This window comes from Excalfactoria chinensis, chromosome Z, assembly GCF_039878825.1.
Source record: "Excalfactoria chinensis isolate bCotChi1 chromosome Z, bCotChi1.hap2, whole genome shotgun sequence".
In the NCBI taxonomy this organism is placed as follows: domain Eukaryota; kingdom Metazoa; phylum Chordata; class Aves; order Galliformes; family Phasianidae; genus Excalfactoria; species Excalfactoria chinensis.
The window spans coordinates 15,380,688-15,406,689 of NC_092857.1; the positions used below are offsets into that span (position 1 = coordinate 15,380,688).

The 26,002-nt window shown below is 38.2% G+C and overlaps 1 protein-coding gene across 1 annotated transcript in view; it reads left to right on the forward strand.

Annotated features, from left to right (window-relative positions):
- ITGA2 (integrin subunit alpha 2) overlaps nt 1-26,002 on the forward strand; it is a 61,945-nt gene that overhangs the window by 23,124 nt on the left and 12,819 nt on the right. The window contains exons 3-21 of the mRNA XM_072359538.1: nt 1,382-1,491; nt 2,971-3,062; nt 5,609-5,723; nt 6,151-6,278; nt 7,467-7,615; nt 8,687-8,837; nt 9,261-9,426; nt 10,120-10,193; nt 11,140-11,278; nt 13,221-13,366; nt 14,070-14,213; nt 16,290-16,493; nt 17,309-17,445; nt 18,917-19,056; nt 20,181-20,332; nt 21,575-21,685; nt 22,255-22,337; nt 23,210-23,351; nt 24,930-25,022. Coding sequence (XP_072215639.1) covers nt 1,382-1,491; nt 2,971-3,062; nt 5,609-5,723; nt 6,151-6,278; nt 7,467-7,615; nt 8,687-8,837; nt 9,261-9,426; nt 10,120-10,193; nt 11,140-11,278; nt 13,221-13,366; nt 14,070-14,213; nt 16,290-16,493; nt 17,309-17,445; nt 18,917-19,056; nt 20,181-20,332; nt 21,575-21,685; nt 22,255-22,337; nt 23,210-23,351; nt 24,930-25,022 — 2,476 coding nt within the window. The remainder of the gene's footprint in view (nt 1-1,381; nt 1,492-2,970; nt 3,063-5,608; nt 5,724-6,150; nt 6,279-7,466; nt 7,616-8,686; nt 8,838-9,260; nt 9,427-10,119; nt 10,194-11,139; nt 11,279-13,220; nt 13,367-14,069; nt 14,214-16,289; nt 16,494-17,308; nt 17,446-18,916; nt 19,057-20,180; nt 20,333-21,574; nt 21,686-22,254; nt 22,338-23,209; nt 23,352-24,929; nt 25,023-26,002) is intronic.

Consider the following 26,002-nt stretch of genomic DNA (forward strand, 5'->3'; position numbering starts at 1 on the left):
ATTATCTTTCTTACTCAGTGTTGTCAAGGTGTGGCAGCTTTCAAGTTCAGACATTAGAACTGTACTGTTGCCGAGCTGATCCTGTAGGAAGTGCTTCTTATCAGTTGAAAGAATAACTTCAAAGGAAGCAGTTAACTGTTACCTGACGGGGGAATAAAATTGTCACTTCTACCAAGATGCATTTATTTCTAAATTTATGTGCACTGGTGTATATTAACATCTGCGCTTTATTTCTTCTGAGGTGGTGGCACAGTGTCACAAGTGCAGCAAAACAAGTTGCAGGTCCAAGCCTGGTCCCACGGGCTCCATGTGGCCCACCAAAGCTCCTAGGGAAGCTGCCTGCTGCCTGAGCTGGGCTCAAAACTATTATTCAGCACCACTGGAACCTCTTTGCTCTATTAACCATTTCGGTGCTGAAACCAGGAAAGAGGGCACAGTGTGGCACCAGCTCAAGCTGCTGTTGAAGAAGACTGATGTAGAAGTTTCACAAAAACAGGGTCAAATAGCCCACCAATTTTATGATTTTGCTGTTTTCAATTCTTGTTGTTGTTGTTGTTACTTATAGACACTGATTATAATATATATTTTATGAGGTCTGCCCTGAAAGTAATGCCTCTTATTTTAGGATGTTATCCCACAACATCAGAGGTGGGTGTTGGTGTTATACCATTAGAAATAAAACCTTCCTACAACTATTTATTACATTTTGTTGCTGTGTGACAGATAGCAGCAGAGGAGCAGTCTGTCAAAATGGTGTCCGATACAGAAGTGAGTATGAAGTAAAGATGTGTCATGGAATTCCTCCATATGAAAAAAATAGCTCCCACTGACATTCTTTAACACTTGCTGAACACTGATGGAGCCCAAAAAGTGAATGTGAACAGTGAGGCAGTGTTAAGTATGTTTCAGCAGAGGCAACAACAACAGTGGTGCAGCTTCTGAAATGCACAGCTAACAGTGTTGGCTATGCTGAAGAACAGAAATCTGTGGCTGAGAACTTGCTCTATCAAATAGTATTACTGTGCTCTTTGTAGGTGTTGTAGTTTCCATGGAAATAAATAGGTGGCACTATTTTTGGAGCAGCCTAGATATACATTGCTCAAGACAGTTTCTCTTCACTCAGTGCAGCGCATGCTAGCCAAAAGGCTGGACACCCATGGGATAAGTGTTTGGGGCAGTCTACTCTTAGAGGCTTTCCTACCAGGGTTGCCTGTCCTCTATCAACTGTATTAATGTATAAGTGAAACCCAGCTTCCAAACAACTCTGGAGAAAACTCCTGAAAGTCTTAGGTGCTATATCTGGTGGAAGACTCCTTACCTAATCCCCTCAGCTGTCCCTTTTGGTATGGTAAAAGATATAATGACATTTCTGTTGTTTCAGGTTGTTGGTTGGCTCACCCTGGAGTGGCTATCCAGCAAACAGAACTGGAGATATCTATGCATGTCCTGTTGGTACACCTAAAACCACATGTAAAAAATTGAACTTACAAGGTAAGTTATAGTGAATAGTGCCTCATTACAATTATTCAGGCTTTCCTCATTTTTGTACCAGGCCAATCTATCTAACAAAATAACAATTGGAAGCTAGCAAGGCCAGTTGCAAAAACACATAACAGCAATGTAAGCATGAATGTTGTTTATGAGGAATTCAGAGGAATTTCATTTTCAATGGCAAGATGAGCATTCACTGGTCTCAGACTCCTTGAAGAATAAAATTATTTTTCTCTTGTCTTTTTCACTTAACTGTTTCTGACTGCTAAAATTAACTGTTGGCGAATGTGTACACATATTTTTTACAACTCACCTTATGACACTGACTTGAGCTTTATTTTTACACTTCTGTCATTTATTTCAAGTATTCTTAATTAGTAATCATAGAGTCACAGAATGGCCTGGGTTGAAAAGGACCACAATGAAATGATCATAACGTTTCAACTCCCCCATGCTCTGTGCAGGGTCACCAGCCACCCAACCAGGCTGCCCAGAGCCACATCCATCCTGGCCTTGAATGCCTCCAGGGATGGGGCATCCACAACCACCTTGGGCAGCCTGTTCCAGTGCATCACCACTCTCTGCATGAAAAACTTCCTCCTAATATCTAATCTAAATCTCACCTGTCTCAGTTTACAACCATTCACCCTTGTCCTATCAGTATCCACCCTTGTAAACAGTTGTTCTCCCTCCTGTTTATATGCTTCTTAATAAAATAACAATAGCAATAATGAAAAAGGATAGTAGTAAGGTTACTATTATTAATAGTATTTTCTATATCCTTCCTGGAACACTTTTTGTTCTGCCTTTATAAACACTTACTTATATTCTTAGTCATTTGTAGCAGCCCTATTAACAGTGTTAGTAGTATTAATATTTATAAGACATTTACTTAACACTTGCGGATTCTTGTTACATTCTCATTTCTCATTTGATCTATATACATATATGCATATATATAATCTTTCTCTATGAAGCCTTTTCTGTTTTGTGTATTTATAAACTGAGTATAAAATGAGATTCCCTTTTGGACACAGTGAAAATAAAGCACAGTTGAGTAGCTTAGATGTGTACTTCATGTTTAATTGTGGTGACGTATCTGTTCTCTGCTGTTCCTTTCACATTTTGTCTGAAGTGTGATACTGGATAAGGGCAACCCTAGTACCCTGAGGAATGTAACAGGAGCTGCTCAGCTGCATCTACAAAGCCAGCCAAAAATGCTTAATTGGAAGGAATACAATTTGTTCCTCTCTTGTGCCTTCAGCTCTCTTGGGAGCAGGTGGTTTAAATGGCCTTACTTAATTAAAGTCTATTACTAGCTAGCAAATTTTTGGTAATGATTGGTTTTCATTTCTTTTGTCTTAAAATATTATGCAGGTGTTTAGAAGAAGCATGTTAGATTCTGAGAAACAAAGGAATTCTAACAACTTCTTTTCCTCAGCTAATATTTTGTCACTTTTTTTTTTCTTTTTATTTCAGCTTTAATAAATATTCCAAATGTAACTGAGATTAAGGAAGGCATGAACCTTGGCTTGACGCTAATCCAGAACTCAAAAACAGGAGGATTTTTGGTATGTATTGAGGATGACTGCTCAGGACTTCCAACTCGAGCTCATGCTTTATCCTCCCGTGGCTGCTTCTCTCCCAGGCTTCACTCTTGTGCCCATGTCTGCTCCCTCTTGAGAGCTCTTTCCAGGCTCTTCAGCTCCTGGCATGTCTGTGTTGCAGCTTCAGGGCTCTGTGTGTTCAGCTTTTTGATGTCATGTGATTGCTTCCCACAGTAACCTAACAACAGGGCATACATTTGCACATGCTTGTGACATTTTTTGTAGGAATGCCTAGTCCTGCTGGGACAGTGTTTAAGAGTTTCACTCCTCTGATGGCTAACAGTTTTTTTATTTATTTAACTTACAGTCTATGTTCCTAGCAGTTTGTCCTTGGGACACTGCTGTTCACTAATTTGAAGGAGCTGTCACCCACCCCTGGGATATAAAATCCCGCTTCTATATTTAACACAGCATTCTCTTTCATCCTTTTATTTGCTGGACAAACAGATTTTTGGCCAAAATGAGATTTTTAAAATATACCTGTCCTGAATATTACATACAAAATATATGCTGAACTCTCCATGAATATTTCTAGGACTTAGCGCTGTGTATTTAGTACTTCGCTGTCTCAGCTGCAACTGCTTCTTGTTACACACCATCAGACCATGTGTACCACATTTGCCTCAAATGCACACTTAGAGTCACCTTGTAATCAGCCAATGCCTTATTCATCTGCTCTTTGGTCTCTTCCATCCAGAAAGCTCCAGTTTGCATTCACATTTCTTAGGATCAGTCCCATGCCTCTTTCTGACACTGCACTTTTCAAGTTCTCAGTACATATTATCTACCAGTTTTCCCCTGCACTAATGGTGCATCTTGCTTTTTTGACTGTAACTATGCTAGAATGCTTGAACTTGTCTATAGGTACAGTTAGTTTTTTTTGTCTGGAAATACTACCATCTTATGAAATGTATTAGAATATTTTGATGCCATCTGCCTCTGGTAATCCTGTTTGACATTTATGTCATTTTTTGTTAATTTCTGCCTTTAATTACTTTTCTTTCTTTTCAGTATTCTTGTCAAAAGCAGAGTGCTGCTTTTGCTTTCCTTTCTCTTCTGACATGGAGATGGTGCATTTTCTGTTTTCCAGACTTTTTTGACTTTGACAGAATTGATAGGTGAACCAGAAAGTATTTATATGAGAGCTATCATTTCACAGAATCACAGAACTTTAGGGGTTGGAAGGGACCCCCAGAGATCACCGAGTCCAATCCACCTCCAAAGCAGGCTTCCTACAGCAGGCTGCACAGGTAGGCGTCCAGGCAGGTCTTGAATATCTCCAGTGAAGGAGACTCCACAGCTCCCCTGGGCAGCTTGTTCCAGTGCTCCGTCACCCTCAGAAGTTCTTATGCACATTTGTGTAGAACTTCCTATGCTTCAGTTTGTGGCCATTTCTCCTTGTCCTATTTGCCATGCACTGCTGAAAAGTCTGGCTTTCTCCCTTCGCCTCATGTTCCTTAGGTTTTTATAGATACTGATCACATCCCCTCTGAGACTGCTTTTCTCAAGGCTGAACAGACCCAGGTCACTCAACCTTTCCTCACAGGGAAGATGCTCCAGGCCCTTTATCATCTCTGTAACTGCTGGACTGTCTCCAGGAGATCCCCTTCTTTTTTGTAGTGCGGAGCCCAGAACTGGACACAGTTTCTTTCAAAACTGATGGACAGAGATCATATGTTTTCTCTCTGTATTCCTAATATAATTCTCTTTCTATAAGAATGTCCCAAATATCCTGATGATGAAGTACTGTCTCTGCATTTGTCTTTTCATCTAGTTACTTTTGTATAAGTCCTTCTAAGATCAGAGTTCTCACTATTATGCAATCAGCTGAAAAAAATTTATTATGAAGAGAACATTTTCAGCAAAGCAAGCTTACTTTTGAGGAAGGCGGGGACCAAACTCATCTTTTTATCAGCAGCCTCCAGCTAAGTCACATTGTATATACTGCTGAGACCATGAAACAGTTCAACTCTCAAATTTCATTTCCCTTGGGAACAAGTCTTCTCAAATTAATAAATCCATGTGCAGATGAAGCAATCACAAGGCTTGTCAGTCCTGTCACTGTGTGTGCTAATAGAGCATGCTGTCTTGAGCTATGAAGATGCTCATGGATATAATGCCACCTCCTGGTTTTATAGATGAACTTCTCCACATGGATAAAAGCAACGTGCAAAAATCCACTGTAATTTTAAGCCAATAGCTTGTAAAGCAGGTGGACTTAATCAGCACAGCTTCCTGGCATGTTTTGTCACACTCCTAGGAGTTATAGCTGTGAGTGCTCTGTAGGAAGGAGCTTGCATTAAGATGGCTACAAGTAGAGAGTCCTTTTTATGAGAATGTGCACAAAGGGAGTTGTCTGATATTGTTGTGGTGATAGCATGAAACTCACCTGGTAATCCATGGGGGCTCATCTTATCCCATCTTCCTTTCATTCAGCTTATTGTGCTATATGGATATAGTGGGACTATTACTTGTTAGTTTATAATTTCTTTTTGTTATTACTTTTAAAGACTTGTGGCCCCTTGTGGGCACAGCAGTGTGGAAGCCAACACTATGCAACAGGAGTCTGTTCTGAAATCAGCCCAAGTTTCCAGATCCTAAGAAGCTTTTCTCCTGCTGTTCAAAGTAAGACAACATTTGTAAAACAGATTCAGTATAAAAAATGGATCAAGCAAAATTAAGATATATTGTGTTGGGGACACTTTGAGATTTTTAAAAACTTATATGGAGCCTTGAAAAGAGCCCTTCTGACATGAGTGAAGATTGATGGATACTGATCTAATGCTGGTAAGAATCTGGATTCACTCCTCTGAATTCAGAGGCACTGCATTGGAGCAGTGCAAATTGATACAGGCTCAAAATCTGTATGTGGTATTATTGAGTCTTCATTCAGACTCTTCATTCAGACTTCATTCAAGGAAACCTTCCTTATCTGAAGTACTGCCTATGCGAGACCTAGATATGCTCCTCTTGATTTCATCAAAGACTTGTAAGTAAATTGAAAGTGATTTCCACTTTTTTTTTTTTTTTTTTTTTTTCTTTTTTTTTTTAGAGTGTTCTTCTGTCATAGATATTGTAGTGGTTTGTGATGAGTCAAACAGCATTTATCCCTGGGATGCTGTGCGAGCATTTTTGAAGAAATTTGTCCAAGGTTTAGATATAGGCATTAACAAAACCCAGGTAAGTAAAATGCAACCTTGGGAGAAAGGTCATGGGAAGGAAGCAGTGGATTTTATTAGCAAATTCTAGCAGTTTTAAAGGAAACCACATTTGTTTTAGCGTAACAATACTGACTCCCCCAAGGTCATAGATAATGCAGTGGTCCTTTATCTTTCAGTACTGGGTACTTTGTTGGTTGGTTTTTAATCACTTGTCATTTGATTCAAAATGCAGACCAACTTAAATAGAAGTCTAACAGGCACAGATCTTTTTTAAATATATAAGATAATGTGATAGAAAAAAAATAATTAAAATGCAGTTTGTGGAAATGTGGTATAAGCAAAAACAGATTTGTGGGAGTGTATTTGTTGGATTTTTTATTGTTGTTGTTGTTGTTGTTGTTGTTTTGTGGGAGATTTTCATATGGCTTTCACTTTCCAACTACTGTATCTTTAAAATAGGAGTTTTTCCCCACTTGATTACTGTCTGATCTTTGAGTTCTTTTCTCATTTAAATTTGATGATGGTAAGGAAAATTTTGTTTCCTGTTTTTTAAACATTTTCTGTCTTTGCAGCTGTCCATTTTCCATAAACAGTTCTGGGAACAAAGTCTGGGCACTGGAAATCTCTCTCCCAAAGGCTGCCTTCTTCATTGGGCTACTTTGGAAGCGAGGTGCTTAAAAGTCAGGCTTCCTGCTCAGCATCATGAATCCTTTCTGAACCTTACTTTTACTATCTTCCCTTCTTTACTTCTTTAATGCTACATGTACATCTTAACATATTTCCATAGTATTCACCTGTATTGAAAGTAAGTAAGGTTTGCAGTGCTGTCAGGAAACTAATACATAGGACTTCCCTAAGAAGATCAAAAATAGGTGCTGTCAGCTGGTAGAATTCTTGCTGTTTTCTGATTTTCCCAAAGCTCACTGTGTTACTGCTGTCCCTAAGCTCTTCTAGAAGTAACCATACAAACATTTAAATGCCTACTATTTCAGATTCTTTGCATTAACATATTGTAGTCCATAATAAATGATATAAGATTCATGAGTATTTAGATTTTTTTGCTTTCCAAATTAGCTAGTATTAATTGGTTTTATATGTTCAAAGAAAACGGTATGCAGATCTTCTGCTTGACAAATAGATATACATCATGATACCATGTAAGTGATTGTAATACATGGTAATTTAATGTATTTTTTTCATTTTTTAGGTGGGTTTAATTCAGTATGCTAATAATCCCCGCGTAGTATTCAAGTTGAATGAGTACCGAACAAAGGATGATGTTGTTAATGCAACAGAGAAAACATTTCAACAGGGAGGAGATCTGACTAATACTTTCAAAGCCATTGACTATGCAAGGTAAAATGTGTTGATGATTACTGTAGTATGATTTCTACCATAACATGCCTCACAATGCAAGGAGCACATACTGAATTTTGGTCCTTCTGAGAGCACAAGTCCGTAGAGTCTTCAAGGTTGTTCATTTATATACAGGTACATGCAAACAAATGTACATCAGGTACACATGTAACATCTCCTGCAGTGCACAGCAGGTACATGTAAATTCAACTTCCTGAAATCAAGTCGTTAATCTTTGTGTTAAACTCTACACAAAATTAGCAGATGGCATCAAGCTGAGGGCAGATGACACCGAGAGGCTGTGGATGCCTCCACCCTGGAAGCATTCAAGGCCAGGCTGGATGGAGCTGTGAGCAACCTGGGAGGTGCCCTCGGTGTCCTAGAGGGAGGTGTCCCTGCCTATAGCAGGAGGTTGGAACTAGGTGATGTTAAACGTCTCCTCCAATCCATACCATTCTATGACTTTGTGATTCTAAGTATTTCTGGTACCCAACAGATACATCTCACATCAAGCACCACTGAAAAAGTTCTGGGAGAGATATAAAATCATTGAAAGTAGTAAAAAATTTTCAGAGATTTAGTGGAATTGGTAACGTGAATTTTAAGGTCGTGTTTGTTAAATATAGGGAAAAAGAAGTCTCTTCTCTGGTTTCAGTTTGTCCCTTCATCAGTAGTAGCGTGAAAAAAATTGAAAAATATTTAAATGATATCCTGTGAATTCTGGACACACATAGAACATAGGTGCATTTCTCAATAGGCAGGTGCTATTTTGTGACTGGATCAAGGACAGGGCTATAGACCTAAGTGGCTGGAAATCTAAATGGTCTTGAAAATCTTTTTTAGGGAAAGAATCAACCTTCACTGGAGTCCAAATTTGCATACTCTTAATATTTATCCCTTTTTATTTGAAATTAGTGGAGACAATTCCTAGCTATTCTGGTATTACAAAATATTGATGCTCCTTTTTTTCTAAGTCAGTGATAGATGTGTGCACTGAAGAATATATGTATATACATATAGAATTCTATCCATAGTGAATTTCGATCTGGTAAACCCACTGTTTTATAACAGACAGCATGCCTTCTCCGCTGAGTCAGGGGGACGGCCTACAGCCACCAAAGTAATGGTTGTTGTGACAGATGGTGAATCGCATGATGGCTCCAACTTGAAAACTGTGATAGGTAGATGCAATGAAGACAATATAACAAGATTTGGCATTGCTGTAAGTAATCCTATAATTACTGATACTGTGACAGATTTGGAAAGATCATATTATAGTGTGTACATGAAGGTGCATGTTCGATATATAATAATTATATAATAGTTGTATAATATAATGACACAGTAACTTAAATTTGGTTAAATGTGTCTTCAAGACTTAATGAAACACAGGTCCTCTTTAACTGGCTAAACAAGCAAAACTATTTTAATTCAATCAATGGTTTTCTCCTTTGCCTTGGTTTATGTATTTTTTCAGTCTGAGTGGTCCACTGTAAAGATATAGTAACATTAGCAATTATTTAATATAAATGAAATTAGTTTTATTTTTCCTGTTATATATGGAACGCTTATTCAAGTGGTGCACAAGGAATGGAGTAAAAACATGATACCCCTTTCTTTTCTATTTTGTTTTTTTCCCCCCAAGGTTTTGGGATACTTAATCAGGAATGAACTTGATACTAAAAACTTAATTAAAGAAATCAAAGGAATTGCTAGTCATCCAACAGACAAATATTTCTTTAATGTGTCATCTGAGGCTGCTTTGCTGGAAGAAGCAGGAACACTTGGAGAGCGCATTTTTAGCATAGAAGGTAAAATACTCAGTGTCTCTGGAATATTGGACAAGATTCTCCCAGCTAAGGAGTGAGAGTTTTGTTTATCTTCACCTTGGTGTCAAAAGGAGGAGCAGCTGGAGCTGCAGGCTGCTTGCTGCTCCCCAGGAGGGCTGTGGTTTGCACAAGCTACTAAAGCCCTAATAAGCCAGAGCTTCACTTTTCTGCAGATGAGTGGGAATTGTTCCTCAGTTTCTGAAAATTTTGCTTGAGTCTTCAGTTTCAGGAATCAGCCAAAGGTTTGTCCGTGTGCATCCAAATCTTTTTACAGCTGCTATCACTGGACAAGTAAAAGTATCTTTCTGCTTGTGTTTCTGTTAATGCTAAGCAAGCATAGAGATAAAAAGCAAGTCAGAAGATTGAGTTACTTTTTACAAAGCTGAAAAGCTACGGTAATGCAATCTGTGTGATTTCTGCTGGGCCCGACTCCTGGCACCATCCATGTCCTTGTGTTTTGGATGAGGGTGTGTCACTGGTGGCCCAGAGGCACTTCGTCCCCCTGACACCCAGCTTTTTAAAGTCAAATTTACACCTTACTCAGGATGAAATGGTGGATTGGAGAAAAGACGGAATTACATAGGGTCTCTGTAAAGTTAACCTTACAGGCAGCAGGATTGGATCTCTATTTGTGCTTCTGTAGAGTTAACTGTATGTGAACATTTATTTCGCCAGGTACAGATCAAGGTGATACGTTCCAAATGGAAATGTCGCAGGTGGGCTTCAGTGCATATTTCTCACAAAAAAAGGTATATGATTTAATTATTCAATGATATAAGTTAGGTGTAATGTCATAGGCATAAATGCTGATTATTTTTTTTAAGATTGTTATAAACAGAAGAATGTAAAATTATCCTCTTTTGTTTTTGTTGGTTTTTTTTTGTTTGTTTGTTTTTACCAGAAAAACATAAAATTGACTTTTAATATATGGTGTGTTCTCCCAAAAAGACAAACTATTTTCATAAGTGAAGCTAAGTGGCAGCCACATGTATTCATACCACTTCACTGCAGTGATTTTGAGAAAGTTAATCTAACGTTTCCATCATTTTTTGAGTTCAGTGATCGTGAGAAATTCAGTTATTGAAGTTGACATTCTGCAGCTGAATAACTCAGAAGAATTGAAACAATACTGTAATGACAGTGTACTTCTGGGCACTGACCTCTTGACCAAGATGACTGGGTCATCTTGACCTCTGTATAAATAAAGTCAGAAAATAATTTATAAAGGCAGTAATACTTACTTAAATAAAATTTCATTTAGAAATTAGTATGATAAATCAGATCTATTCTACATGCTAATCAATTTTAAGATTATCTTGATTAAATCAATTTTGGCACTCTTCTGAGGATCATGAGTTTGTAAAAGTGTAGGCTTAGCAAGACCAGCTCTAGAGAAGCCAGACATAAGAAACCTGGGTTGCAGTGTCTGGGAACTAAAGTGGTCTTTTATCCTCTTGCAATAGAAGGGTGGAAATCCCTTTTAATTGGGTAGTAAGGTTCAGCGTGCAAATGAAAGCTAAGCAACTCACATCAACTGCCTGTAGTCATTAGACTACACGTCACTACCTCAAAACACAGTAATGTTTCATGTAATTGCATATGGTAACTTCAGCATTTTGATGCTGTTTGTTGTTGTTTTGTTTACAGTTTTTCTGAAATAAGTAGTTCTAAAGTGCTGATTCTTACTTTTTAAAGGATGTTCTGCTGCTGGGTGCTGTTGGGGCTTATGACTGGAGTGGAACAGTAATTCAGGAGTCTTCAAACAGGGTCACTACTTTTCCAAGCAATGTCTTTGAGAAAATTCTACAGGACAGAAATCATAGTTCATATTTAGGTAAGGAACTAAAATGCAAATCTGGAAATGCATCAAACTTCTGTTGAATAACTTGGAAAATCTGTCTCTCATTCCTATGAAGAAGTAATCTGCAAAGAAAAGAATTTTGCATCCAAAAATATTTTGTTTACTGGAACACTGAATGAAGTCTTTTATCGTGTTTTTAAAATTCATTCCGATCAAACTGCTAATCTGGGGAGAAAAAAAAAAAAAAAAAAAAAAAAAGGTTCTGTCACTCATGACATTTGAAAAAAGGCCAGTTAGTAGTAGTGTATACCCTCTCTTTTAATATTAATATGTACTTTCTCAGTTGCACATGGCAGTTGATTGACTTGCTGTAGTTTATTCTGTGCTTGTTAATTTCTTGGCCTTTTCCACTCCATTTTATAGTTTTAGGCATAATACAACAGTTTAACAGTGATCTTATTTAGAATTCCCATTTATTCTCTGACACGTGCATTTGTGGCCCAGTAAAGCCACGCAGTTTGTCTTCTCAATTCATTAAAATGTTTTCTGCAAAGCTACAATATGCATGCTAGTTATTTCTTCCTGAATAATAGCACTGTGTTTATCAGTGATGGCTTTCTAATGCGTGTAGTTATTAAAGAGGTGCTATTTTTCCCACTGATATTTACACTTATCCTTATGGGTTAACAGTACTTATATCCAACACAATGAAATTATTGAAAGTAGTTCAAAAAGCAGTAGCTTTTTTATGTCTGATAGCTTCAGATTTTCTCTTTTTTAAGAACAACTCTCAAAAGTTTAGGTCATTTCTGTGCAGCACTTCTCCACTAGATGTTGTATAGAGCATTGTCCTTACTTTTTTTGGAGCAAACAATGTAGTAACCTTTTCTTTCTTCTCTTCTGGTACTGCTGCTGTACTCTCATTTTCTTCCTTTCCCTCTTTCTGTCCCCCACTGAGAGCCCAGTTCTAGTGAGGAGCCCATGCTGAAGAGTTTGCTAGCTCACTGCTAGCTTGGCCCCCACTCTGCATTGCGCCCTCTCAGTTCAAGTGGCTGTGTGCTGCTTGAATTAGGAACTTGTGGCTTTAGGCTGTGGAATAAAATCTTGTTTTGAAATTTTAGCCTCCAATGATGTTCTCTTCCCGGAAAAGCAGTCACATATTAACTGCACACAAACCTGAACAAGACTGATATATGCAGTGACCAAGGCATAATCCTTTTGGACTGTGCTCCTTGCTTTGTACTACAGCTTTCTAAAGACCTGCATGCTCTGCCCAATCACTGGGATTTTGTTACTCTGTTTAGCTACAGACTTTTTCTAATAGAAAGAGTGATTTTGTTTTCTTGTGTTAAAATAAATCTGGTATAGTTAAATCACAGAAATGTAAAATGTGTAGTAATACTACCTTCACAGTGATAATACATGAGTAAGATATTTGTGGGCATTAAAAGTTGTTTCCTGAAAGCAAATAAATGTTAGAATAATGTGAATGGGGATTAAAATGTTGAAAGAAGTTCAGCCAACTAAGCCCTTCAGCTGACAAGCTATTATGGTCTGCTATGTTCAGCCAAAGCACTGGGCTGTGGTTTTGTGAGCAGTGAGAAAATGCATTGAGGGTTTTGCCAAAGCTAGGTGTTTCTCCCTGGTTGGAACACTGGCTCAAATGTTTATCTCAAGTTTCTGTTAATTTGTGAAATTTTTCCTATCTCTTTCCTAAAACTGACATTTTAATGGTCTGTGTTTAGGCAAGGCTATTGTCCATTCTAGTTTGCAAACATGCTTCGACTTGATCTCTGTGCCTCAGTTTTTTTCCAGAAGAGGTTTGATGCACATGGGACAACTTCAGTTCCCATCTGCAGGCATCATCCTTTGCCACTAATGCACCAGACTGAGTCATCTGTGCCGTTATGGATAACCAGATGACAACATGTGGTTCACAGTCTCTCACATGTTATATGCTCTCTTCTTCCCACAGGATATTCAGTTGCTGTTCTCTCAACTCAGAGTTCCATCTATTTTGTTGCTGGTGCACCAAGATCTAACTACACTGGCAGAGTTGTTGTTTATGATGTTGACAGCGAAGGTAATATCTCAATTGTGCAGTCCCAAAGGGGTGAACAGGCAAGTATATTTTGTTTAGGACTGCATATTTTGAAGGCATCTATTCTTATTGATAGAGGAGTAGATTGCAGTACTGAAAAAATTCCTTTCTCCAGTGAACTTAGAATCCTACTTGCATGTCTCTCTACCACTGGACTGTTTCAGTGAGGTTAACTGTAACTCCTAAAGAATATTTTATGAGGTCATTCTACTAGTGGTACAAGATAATATACAAAGGTACACAATGTATAATTCTGTCAGGGCTTCTAATTGGTGAGCTTCACTCTGCCTGAGAAGCTGTGAAGTAGATGACATCAGAGGAGAAATTTGGAAGTTTATTCTTTTTCTCAACAGGGGATAGAATGGAAAGCTTAGATGGCTTCAGTTTGTTTTGTTTTACTTTGTAAGACCTCTGTACTTTGTAAAGAGGTGTTTAATGTGCACAGTTCAATATGAAAAGCATACCTTCCCTTGCTTGTTCTCTGATTTCATTATTGTTGTTTAGTGATAAAGTCATGGTAGCAACTACTAGGCAGACACAGTGAACTCATAGTAAGTTTCTGACTCATAGAACACTGTTGAATGCCCTATAATAGTTTCAAGCCAATGTGCAGTTTCATTAGTAATCTGCCTTTTTCAGGTTTAAGAGTTTTCTGGTTCAAATGTTAAAGTATTATGCGTTGCAAAATTCACATACAAACTCAAGTTTCTTACTGGTTTTCAGATTGGCTCCTACTTTGGCAGTGTGGTGTGTTCAGTGGATGTTAACAAGGACTCTGTGACAGACGTGCTGCTTGTAGGTGCACCAATGTTTATGAATGACCTGAAGAAAGAGGAAGGGAGAGTATATATGTTTTCCATCACAAAGGTAAGAATGGACATGTAGCAAACTCGGAACTGGCTTCTTGTGTACCCTTCCATAAGTGCTGGCATTTTCATTTTCAGCTGGGATTTACTTTTTTTCCCTGGATTAGAGTTTTATCAGGGCAGTCCAATCAGAAGTACTTGGTGACAACTTCTGTTTGGTTAAATCATAGAGTGATCAGAGGAGTGATCCCTGGCCCCAAGGCTAGCATTGCTTAGCACTACCTTCTTGCAGGGGATTGACACAGATATGCAAAAAATCCCTTGGCCTCAGACTTTTTCTGGGCCCTTATGTTTATTTTGTTTATCTACCTTTTTCAGATCATTAGAAATGCTGAGAGTGGTGTTTTTATTAAGAGACACAGAGCATGTGCATTGCCTGAGGTGTAGTGTAAGTGATGTCTGGTCAGAGGATGAAGGGTGCAGTCTTCCCAGTGCAGTCTTTCCTGTCCTGCTTTTCAGAAGCAGCTGCAAACACTCCCCAGAACCAATCATGGACGTAATCTGGTAACAAGCCAGCTGGAGCAGTCTGAAAGAGAGCCACGAGGCAAGTTAATAGCTAAGCAGTATTAGTGATTAAGGGCTGGCTGCTGCAGCTTGCTCCTCCCTGAGCCTGGTTTTAGGGACTGTGCTGGGCACTGTATATGAATGCAGTGCAAGGTTGACTGTTTCTCTGTAAAGTTTAGCTTGTGTCTTCTGTTAATTTTCTGTGATTTAATTTTAGGAAATCTGTTCAACACCTCACAGTATTTCTAAAACAGTTCTAATAAACACAGTTCTGCCAGTGCATTGTTTCATAGACCTTACAGTAGGTGGTTGCTATTACTCATGCTGTCTCCTTTGTCAGGATAGTGATGCTATTTGTGTGATGCTTAACAGAGTGTTTTTTTATTCAGATCTGTGGCAGGTGTTTTCAGAATGTCTGTATTAGCCATCCTGAAAACTTTGGTAGTTCTGAACAGTCTCACAAACAATCACAGATACCTCAATATGCAAAGTAAATTTTTACTGTTAATGGCAGCTAGTAGAGAGCATGGCACTGTACTAGGTAAATTACAGTGAGATAAACAAAGATGAAGTACCATCCTCCTTAGAACTACTCACAGTCCAATCACCCTGGAGCAAGATGAAACTGTACTCTGGGGCAATTTTAAGGTTGATGAAGTACTGGAAGTGGTACTGTTGGCAGCTGACATTGGTCAATGCGACTGTGAAACGACACAAAAAATACAGAAGAAAAGGATGTATTTTCTTTTTCAGTTTCAGAAAATGAATACGTTGAAAGACTATCCTTACAGATTTTGACCTTTGGCAGATATTGGATTTGAAATTATTTACAAGTTAAATATAGTGAGAGAGTGGTTTAAGAACAAAAAACCTGAATTTGTGAAACTGTGTTTATGTTGCATAAGTTACACATTTTTGGTCATTTTGAAAAAATAACTTGGCTGGTATTTATAAAATTTTGAGTGCAGTGTGATAACTTAGGTTAGAGATGAGAATGATACTTGCCAGAGATCTGGATTTAAGGTAATATAAATATGATTATTTAACTCTAAAGATCTCCAGCCTTTCTTTCCTCATTGGCACTGGTGAGGTCAGGAGTTTACCATTTGGACACATGTTTTTTGCATTAGTATAGTTAGGAAATTCCATTTCTATTTCAAAGAATTATGTCCAGTTACATAATTTCCATTCCCTTCGCATAAAAACTGGTAATCCAAAACTGGAAACTGTATTTTTCAATGTATTGTGAAACTTTCAGAACAGTCAGATGAGGACAGTGAGAGCACTTAAGCTTTATACATATGGTTATATTTGCTGTTAGTACTCTGCATAGCATGCTTTAATTTTGCTGTGTAATGCTTGCCAAGATTCTGAGACATAATGCAAACTGAATGGGCAATACAATGGGGAAGGAATTTGGGGTTGAGCAGTCCAAGGGGAATGTACTGGGGGAAAAGAAAAAAAAAAAAAAGAAAAAAAAGCAAAAAACAATGCACATAGATAATTCTCCTATGTCTAATCTGGTGTCATGATAGTTATGTTTTGGCTTTTCCATCTTTTTCCTTTTATAAAGGGAATTTTGGATCAACAAGAGCTCTTGGAAGGCCCACAAGGTTCAGAAAATGCTCGCTTTGGATCAGCAATTGCAGCACTTACAGACATTGATTTGGATGGTTTTAATGATGTTGTAATAGGTGCACCACTGGAAAATCAAAACTCTGGAGCAATTTATATTTACAATGGCTTTCAAAAGACTATACGTACCAAATATTCTCAGGTAAATAACTGTGCTATGCAATGTTGTACTCAGATATGCAGAAGAAAACTGAAGGATTTTCTATCCTTTTATTGCCCATGGTTTCACCCTCTTTGTATTGTTATTTTTACGGTTTATTTCAAGTTTTGTCCCCCCTCCTTACTTCAGCTGTCAGCACGACCTGAATGATATTGTTGTGGTGCTTACAGTTGAAGCATGCAGAGGAAACAGTGCTTGCAGGATGCTCTGTTTGAGACTCTCATAATTTTTGGTGCACGCATTAATGAAATCAAAACACTTCCTTTATCTTTTTTGACACTTGCAATTCCAGTTTTTAAAGCTGTTGTGCAGCACCAAAGATTAGATAACTCTCCACTCTGTAAATTTGAAATAAGGAAATTAAAAATATGCATTTGGCAAAAAGTAATTCAGAGAAATTCACATACTCCGTATGCTCATATTATAGTAATAATTTTAATGTCACTTTCCATGCAGACCTTCTGGTTGCAGAAATTATTTGTTAGAAGTCCTGTTAAGCTTCCTATTCTTTGAGTTGCTCAATGTAAGATGGAAAAAGTTTCCAGTAAGTGCCGGCTGGCATAAAGCAGTCAGCTAGTTGATTTACTACCAAGACAGAAAATTCTAGTCCATTGTCTGCTCCTACAGGGGAGGAAAAAGTGCTTAACAGCATTTGAGAAAACATTCACACAAGTTTTTTTGTTTAAACAATACGTTACATATACTGAGAGTATCTGCAAAAAATCCATTGTTTGGGCTGATATCTACATGCTTAAAGCACTGCTGTGGAATCTTAGTAACCAAACTTTCTTTCCCAGAAAATTTTAGGATCGGATTCTGCTTTTGGAAAACGTCTCAAATTCTTTGGAAGATCAGTAGATGGCCATAGAGACTTAGATGACAATGACATTACTGATGTATCAGTTGGTGCTGATGGAAACGTGGTTGTGCTTTGGTCAGTAAACTCTTTTGGAAAAGCAGTACTTAATGAATCAGATGCAAGTTGAGCATTTAGTTAATTAAACGGCAAAATAAGTAAATAAATAAATAAAATTAAAAAAAATCGTAAAGCTCTTTCATTATATGTGTTCAGAGAGCTAACACACTTAATATTTCATCACTAATATACAGCTTTAAAGTACACTTCTACTAAGTGCATATAATCAAACTACCAAAAGCCAAGCCAGCCTGAGGGTAGAGCCAGGATGCACAGGAGGAAGTTGGGTGGTGAGGGCAACAAGAGAGATACAGACAGGGTAGGGAGGTGAAACACTCCCATGTGGGCGTGTGGTCTGGAAGGAAAGAGTGTCAGAGGGGAGTGGGACATGCTGGACAACTTTGGTAGCAGCACACCTCAACAGCTGCAAGGTAATTCCGTTACTGAGAGAGACAAAGCTGCTTCTTTCACAACCTTCAGGACCACTGTGAGCTGACAGGGTTATATGGTTTAAGAGTGATCCTGCTAGGTGTCTGCTGAAAGCAGTGCCATTGAGTTGGCATCTACTTCTAACCAGAAACCCATAGGCTCTAGCATGTAGCCTTTACTGGCACAATCTGAGTACTTGTACAACATGAAGAAGAAAGGCTTCAAGAGCCCAAATCTAGCGCCTTTGTAAATGCTGTGTATTTTCCACTGCTTCTGTGAGTAGCAAAGTTAAAATGTAGCTTGCTGTCCAATCTGTCACCCTTCCTTTTGCCTGAGGGCCCCCATTGTAACAAGAAAAACATCACTGAATTGCTATTTATTTCATAATAAAGCAAGATTTTACAAAATGGATGGTCAGTTTGGACCCTTGACCTACAATAGAACTCCAGCTGGTGCTGACGGAGATTGCGTTCAAGAAAATTATACTTCTTGGAGTACCAGCATTTATTTCTATGTGATTAATGAAGATGCTCATTTTTCTTTAACTGGAATTTGGCTTGATTAATGAGTTTCACTTTTGATTAAAGTATTTGCTTTTGCAAGCGGGGCTCCTTTGAAACTGTTCTTCAAAATCTTGACTAATTACATGGAAGATGTTTTTCTGAAAAATAAAGACATAATTAAAGAGAAGAATTACCTTTCTTTACCTTCGCAGAGGAGCTCAATGACTTCCCAAAAGGAGCAGAAGGAGGTTTCATGCTGGGAGAATAGGGCAAGAGCTTCGTTTTCTGTTATCTTAAGGGACTGATTAGTGCATTAGAACAAAGACATTGATTATCCGTTAATTTGACATGATATTTTATTTATTTATTTATATTTCTCAAAGCTAATGTATTAATAGACTCAGTTATATGCAAGTAAAAATTTTGCCACTGCCATAAATATTGTTTCCATTGAGAACCCAAAATGTCTACGTTACATTTACAAATAGCAGAGAACAGTGTCTGAGTTACCCAGTGCTGCTGAAAATCACATGTAACTCTTTAAAAATGTTTTTCAGGTCACAGAGCATTGCAAATGTGTCCGTAATTGCCTCATTTATACCTGAGAAAATCAGTCTGCTGAATAAGAACACTGAAATAACTGTCAAAATATGTTTTCAGGCTACATTTAGACCTGCTAAGAGAGATAATCAAGTGGGTAAGAGTATTTCAATGGCTTGTTTTATATTAATTTCTTCAGAAATCCATTATTCAAATGTGTAGTGGAAATTTTAAAGAAATATTGCATTAGATGTCAAGAAAGGTGAAATCACTATCAAATTTAAGTGCTTAAGGAAGTGTTTTTAAAACCTACTGTCATCACCGGCTCCATAATCTTGTAAAAGTGAGGAATTAACAATATAAAGAAAATTGGTATGACAAAACCCAGAAAATGTTCTTACTGAGAAGCTTTTCATTTTACTTTATGTTTTAAGTCTTTGCTCACCCATTCTATATATTTTTTCCTTTAGCTGATGTCATTCAAATATGGCAGCACACTTTAGTAAGGGTGAATGGGTAACTCTGGAGTATGCTTGTTTGGTAACAGAGGCTTTGTGAGCTGCTATTTTCAGTAGCAGACTGCAGACTCTTCTCTCTTCAGCACAAAAATAATTTCCATAAGTTCAGTGCAGAAGTCCATGGAGAGAACCCTTTCTTTTCAGAGAACAGGAGAGAGTAGAATATTTCTGAGACCAGCAGTGGTCCCTCATGAAGCCATTTAGTCCAACACCAGTTGGACTATGTTGGTCCTACACACAAAGCCTTTTGGAACTTGTGATTGTTAACTATAAAATAAAGGTGAACTTTCAAGGTGTATTAGTCATCCTATGAAGAGAAGAAGATAGAAATTATGATGTGATTGAAGAGAAGATTTTTTATAGTCATCTCCAAATTTGGGGATATAATTGCAGTGCCTCTTTATCTGCTGTAATCCTGGCCCTGCTGACTGGCTTCTTGCCTGAGATGCAGGCTCAGCAATCTGAAGTGGAGACTGGATTGATTGCCATTTAATGTGCTCTCTGTGGATGAGAACTTACTTCAGGATTTAAAACTGTTCAACTGCTTTGGAAAGCACAGGAGAAAAATTTATCATTTTGAGAATGCTCTGTGATTACTATGAAAAAAGTGAAATATTTATTGTGGTTTGGAAAGTCTGGTCATCCTGCAGTGTTGAGCATAGAAATGAGATCACAGGCAGTACCACTCGGCAAAAGAAAAAAAAAAAAAAAGAAAGGGAAAAAAAAAAAAAAAAAAAAAAAAGTACTGTTATTTTTCTTGTAGCTATAAAGTGCAATGCAACACTGGATGCAGATCTTCAGTCCTCCCGAGTGACTTCTAGAGGGCTGTTCAAAGAAAATAATGAAAGGTACATGCAGAGGGATGTTGTGGTTACTCATTCAGTGAACTGTGTTCAGGACATCTTCAATGTACAGGTAAGTACAATTGTACGGAGTCTTGTGACAAAAATGATCCAAAGATGTTGATGAATTTTATGACTGTAAGATTCCATCACAGAATTTAGGGGCTGGAAAGGGCCTCTGGAGATCATCGAGTCTAACCCCTCTGCCAAAGCAGGTTCCCTACAGTAGGTTGCACAAGAAAGTGTCCAGGTGGATCTCAGATACCTCCAGAGAAACAAACTTCACTACCTCAGTGGGCAACTTGTCCCAGTATTCTGTCACCCTCACAGTGACAGATTTTTTCTTCATGTTTGTATAGAACTTTCTCTGTTCCAACTTGAGTACATTGCCTCATGTAGGATTTAAATTTCTTAAATCCTGCAATATCAAAAAACATGGAGTAAGATGCCAGTTCCAAAGAATCTAATAACAACTGTCTTATTTATGACAGCTTCTTAAGGCAGAAGAAGCTATTGTTAACTATGTATTTTAGCTCTGGAAAAACAACAACAAAAAACAGAACCAATAGTCCATAGTTTCAATAGATGTTAGTTTCCCTTTAGTTTCAATGGATTTTAAATTCTTGATCAGTAATAGTACATACAAATGTCTTATTTCAGAGTAACACTTTAGGTAGACTTCTCTGTCTCATGCATGCTAACCCTAAGTATACACATGCTGTATTTGGGATGTAGTGTCCATCTTTCTCTAGAATCAAGACCAGACACAGCCATGAAACGTGCAGTAAGCCCCCTGCATTCCGTCAGGTCAAGTATTGGAAAATCTGAGAATTCTGAGTCTGCTTTGCTTTGCAGTACTTAAAACCAGCAGGCTTAGAGCTGAATAGTAAATAGGAATGTTTTCACATCTCTCGTTCTGATTCTTCCTTCTTTTATTTGTTGTACACCCAAATTCAGTGAGAGAAAATATTTTTGACTTCTCGATCACATTTATTGTCATTATGGAGTTCCACCCAGAACAAAGAAACTGAAGACATACAAGGCATATAGTGTTTTATTGCTGACCAAGCAGAGTGGAATTGGAATTTGATTTCTGCAGCAGTTTGAGAAGGAAAGTCACCTGCTGTTGGCTTTTGATGGTTAGCTTCTGCAGTTGCAAAGTCTACATGTGTACATGATGAACAGAGTCTTTTGGAATACTGGAAAAGAAGTTTTATCACAGAAAATATCATTTTAATATGCATTATAAATTTACAACAGAATTACCATTTTTATGTTTTTTGCTGTGCTGACAGTTATCATCTATGTTTTACAGGAACCTTCTGATGCAGTTAATTCCCTTAATGTGCGCATTGACATTGGCCTAGCAAATCCTGGCACTAGCCCTGTACTTGATACATCTTCTCCTGCATCTGTGGCCTACAGTGTAAGTATACAACCTCACTGTTGGACATTGCATTACTATACTCCTGTGCATAACATGACCTACAAAATCACAGAGGAGATACATACAGGTAGAAACTCATATTCTAGTTAAGTCACTGGACTGAAAGCAGGCACCGGCACATATTCTCCCTATTGCTTTGTACCCTGATAATGCAATCTTTGCTTACCCACAAGCACACAGAAGACACCATAACATAACTAGCATCTTGGTTGAGCCAAGTCACTGTTCATGTGAATTTCTATTTCATTGCAGTGTGAAGTAATATAAGTCAATTTAGCCTACAGTAAAGGCGTAACTGGGAAATGCGTATTCATTCATATTACATCAGAGTTGCTGTACGTTAGTAACACCCTGCCTGCACCATTCCAGCAGATCAGCTGTTGTGTAGGAACATGTTCCTCAGTGTTAGCTTTTCCATGTGTCAGAATTCTTAATGTCCTTTGAGGGGATGTTCTTTCCCTTTAAGGTGTTTAAGACTCTACAGTACCTAGATAATTTTAAAGTAAATCACCATCATTCAGAATTTGTTTGTTTGTTTGTTTTGATAGATTCCTTTTATTAAAGATTGTGGTGAAGATGAGCTTTGTATCTCTGATCTTGTTCTGAACGTCCAGCAGAAGGGAAATGATGGGTAAGTTTTCAGTAAGTGGGATTTGGTGGGGACTAATATTTTGCTAGTTTTCATGGACTGGTTTATCTGTAGGCTCTGAGTGGCATTCTGAATAGGAATACCTGTCCAGTGCCACATCTATTCATCTATTTAGAAATAGCAGAGGGGAAAAAAAGAAGAAAAAAAAAAAAAAAAAAAAAGTAAGAAGAAAAGAATAGTGTTTCTGTCTAAAGGAAAAAGGGGTGTGATATTCTGTGCAGAGATACAGAGATACAAAAGCAGAATTCCTACCAGTGTAAACAAAACTAATTTTTTGGTACCATATGAATGAGTAAACAGTGAAAACTCAGAGCAGCAGTGTCTGTTTGGCTGTGTCAGAAGTGCTCTAGGAGAACAGCTGCAGCAGCAGTTTCAGACCCTCCTACAAGGAACAGAGAGGTTCCTGCATCAGGCTATGCCACTGGGGAGCGGAGATCAGCATATGAGCACGTACTCTAAATCCATATGCAGACACACACGTACATTTACAGTATGCAGACAGACAAAACTGCCTTCTCCTGAAGCTGCCGTCTGACTCAGCTGCCCATTTTCTGCTCACCTTTCCCACCATGGTGGAAACTTCGAAAGTTCAGCAAAGTGACTTTGACTGTACATGATCAGAGTTCTGCATTTAACAATGACGTTAATTCCAATTGGTTCTGAAAAGCATCATCACAGAGTTTCTCATGTCACAGAATTTAGAAAGCAGAAGATTTATGTGAATAGAAAATAGGAAATGTCTTGCTGTGCTTGTTATTCTTTCTTGGCTGGAGGCAACACAGTATGATACAGTTTCATGATCCACAGCTGTTCTATTACCTCTGTTTACAACATTGAACTTCATTTTCCAACAGCAAACAGCAGTTCATTGTCAGCAGCAAAAACAAAAGACTAACATTCAATGTGAAATTGAGAAATAAAAAAGAAAATGCATATAACACCAGAATCCAGGCTACATTTTCAGACAACTTGTTTTTCGCTTCTTCCTCCTTACCGGTATGTGGTACCCATCTTCTCTGTTTCTTTTACTGCTGCCGATTTTCCAGCTACTCAAAAAAAGCATATTTTTCTGTCTATCAGTGTCTGTCCCAAGAAAGGAGAGTGTGTGTGCAAACCTTTCTCAGTTTATTTTCTTGGCTACCAGAATTATTCCCTTCAGCATATCAGTTTTATATAGGTCAAGGAAAGACACTGCCAACTCAGCATAAAAGTTGGCAACCCATTGAGTTTGACCTCACGTCAGTATTTCAAGTCATCTTTTCCTCACTTCAGGCTTTGGCAGTCACACCTCATGCTTGACTCCCAACAACATGCCTGAATGCAGTTGCTGGGAATTCATATTTGATAAAGCATGCAGCACAGATGCAACTTTAAAGCAAGGACTTTGGATCTAGAAGTGGTTTCACTGCCAACACCACGTATTTCAGCTATAGACAGTTAATCAGACTGAACTGATTGCTATAACAGAAGCTCTTCTAACAGATTTTGTTTTAAATGGGAAAATAAAGGAATTTACAGACTATTTTAGGGAATACAGTAGATCTTTAATCTGAGCTGTTTCTCTGAAACAATTCATGTAGGATAAAATCCAGACTTCAGTGCTTGGCCTACGCTGTTAGCCTGCTACTGGGGAGATGCGTGATAATAGAAGGGGTGAAGTCCAGAGCAGTAATGAAGGGATAGGAGCATTCATCACTGTCCAAGAGCCGCATTTTCTGGAACAATGAACTGGCATAAGGACTCCATGCTGTGCTGAGGGTGCCCCTCTACCTCCCCATCCTGTTACACAGCAAAATTACTCACTCCATTCATACCAAAGGACCACACTGGAGCTAGGCTTTTCTTCCACTTTAAAAGCCCATTTGCTTCAAAGTATTCCAGCCTGCAAGTGAAGTTTTTCCCCCCCCCAAAAACATGCCTCTTTCAAAGCTGAAATATTATAAGCTATTTATTCAAAGCTTATATTCTTCTCAGAATATAAATCGTGAATGTTAAGTATCCGGTAGGAATGTGTTTTACAAAAAAGCAGTATATTTTAATGAATTATTTTCAGCATGATGATAACTGGCTATAGTCTATGAATTTGTCTTTCATGCTAAATTTTCCGCAGAGTAATAAATAAACTCTTGTGTACTGTAGACTTTCCTACAAAAAGTATGATTTCTCTCCCACACACCAACTTCTACAGTGAGAGTACTTAACCATCTCTCAGGCCATACAAATATTACTGTATAAGTTCTCCAGTAATGTTCTAAAAAGCACAGTATGTGTTAATGAAGTAGGTGGTCTATACTCTATGGTCATTATTCCTTCTTTCAAGCCCAGCACGAAGCTTTTGTATGATCATTGGAGCCCAGAGAAATTACATAGGATCAATCTTTATTCCACCATTCTCCTACCTCACTCCTAGCCCTACCTGTATTTCCCATTCGTGTCATCTCTAGGAATTATTGCTATAACACCTACTGGTACTGCTTCTTACTGTAAAATAGCTCATGTTGAAAAGGCAGGCTGGGAATTTCCTGTCTTTTATGAGAAATTGGTATTAAGATAACTTTTCTGTTTCCTTTGCAGAGTGATGGGACTGAAGTCTCATGTCAGACAGGAACATCTCAAACCACAGTAATCTGCCAGATAAGCTATCCTGTTTTCCGAACAGGACAAAAGGTACAGCTAGCACATTTGAATAACCTCAACTGACATATCAAAGCGTTTTTGTTGTTTTCCCCTAAACCTGCAAATACTGTTGTTGAAAGATTTTAGGTCTGGCAAAAGGTAATTTACCTTTGGGTTTCAGAGGCACTGAAAGAAGTAACCCAGAGCCTGACATGTGATGAACAGTGTACAAGATTAAAGGAAAAAAAAAAAAAAATGCTTTAAAGCACACTTCTCTCTGCCCCTACAACCCAGATGCTTCCGTAGCTCTGTAACCCTTGAAGAACAAGGGCTGGGGAGAGGAAAAGAGCTGAGCAACCAGGTGCCACTCGCAGCCTGCTGGGGGCTCTGTGCATCAAACCCTCTGTGCATCAAACCCTCACTGCTAAGCAAACTGGGGCAGCTGGTCCATCTCAACTCTGCAAGGAAGTGGTGCTGAGGAGAGGGAGAGGAGAGAAGAGCCTAAGGGTAGATCATGTATCCTTTTTCTCATTTATGCCATAAATCTCAGGATATCCCTGGTTTTATGGAACTTAATCTCTTATTCCTCTGAGGCAGAACAGAAACAGGCTTCCAGCCTTTAGCATAGTCAGTTGGAGAAATAAGAGACTTTCCAGAGGTAATATAAACATGACGTCATGCAAAGCCAAATAAGTCTTATTAGATATATAAAATTAGGGTTTTTTTAATTGTTAATTGCATTGGTTAAAATGCAGACCTGTAGGAATGACTGGAAGAGAACTGAAAAGGCTGTGTCAGTGCTGGTGTTTAAACATGTAGAAACATGCAATTGAAGCAATCTAAAGTTCTGTTGTTGCAGCCTAAAGCAAGTTACACATCTTTTAAAAATACAGATAGGTAATCTTTACATAATGATGTTGACTTGTGCATGAAAGAGAGGAAAATGCAATTCTGAAGTATTAAGAGATTACTGAAATATTACACAGAAGCAGGAGAAATCAGTACAGAGGGTGATGTTTGCACATATGAAT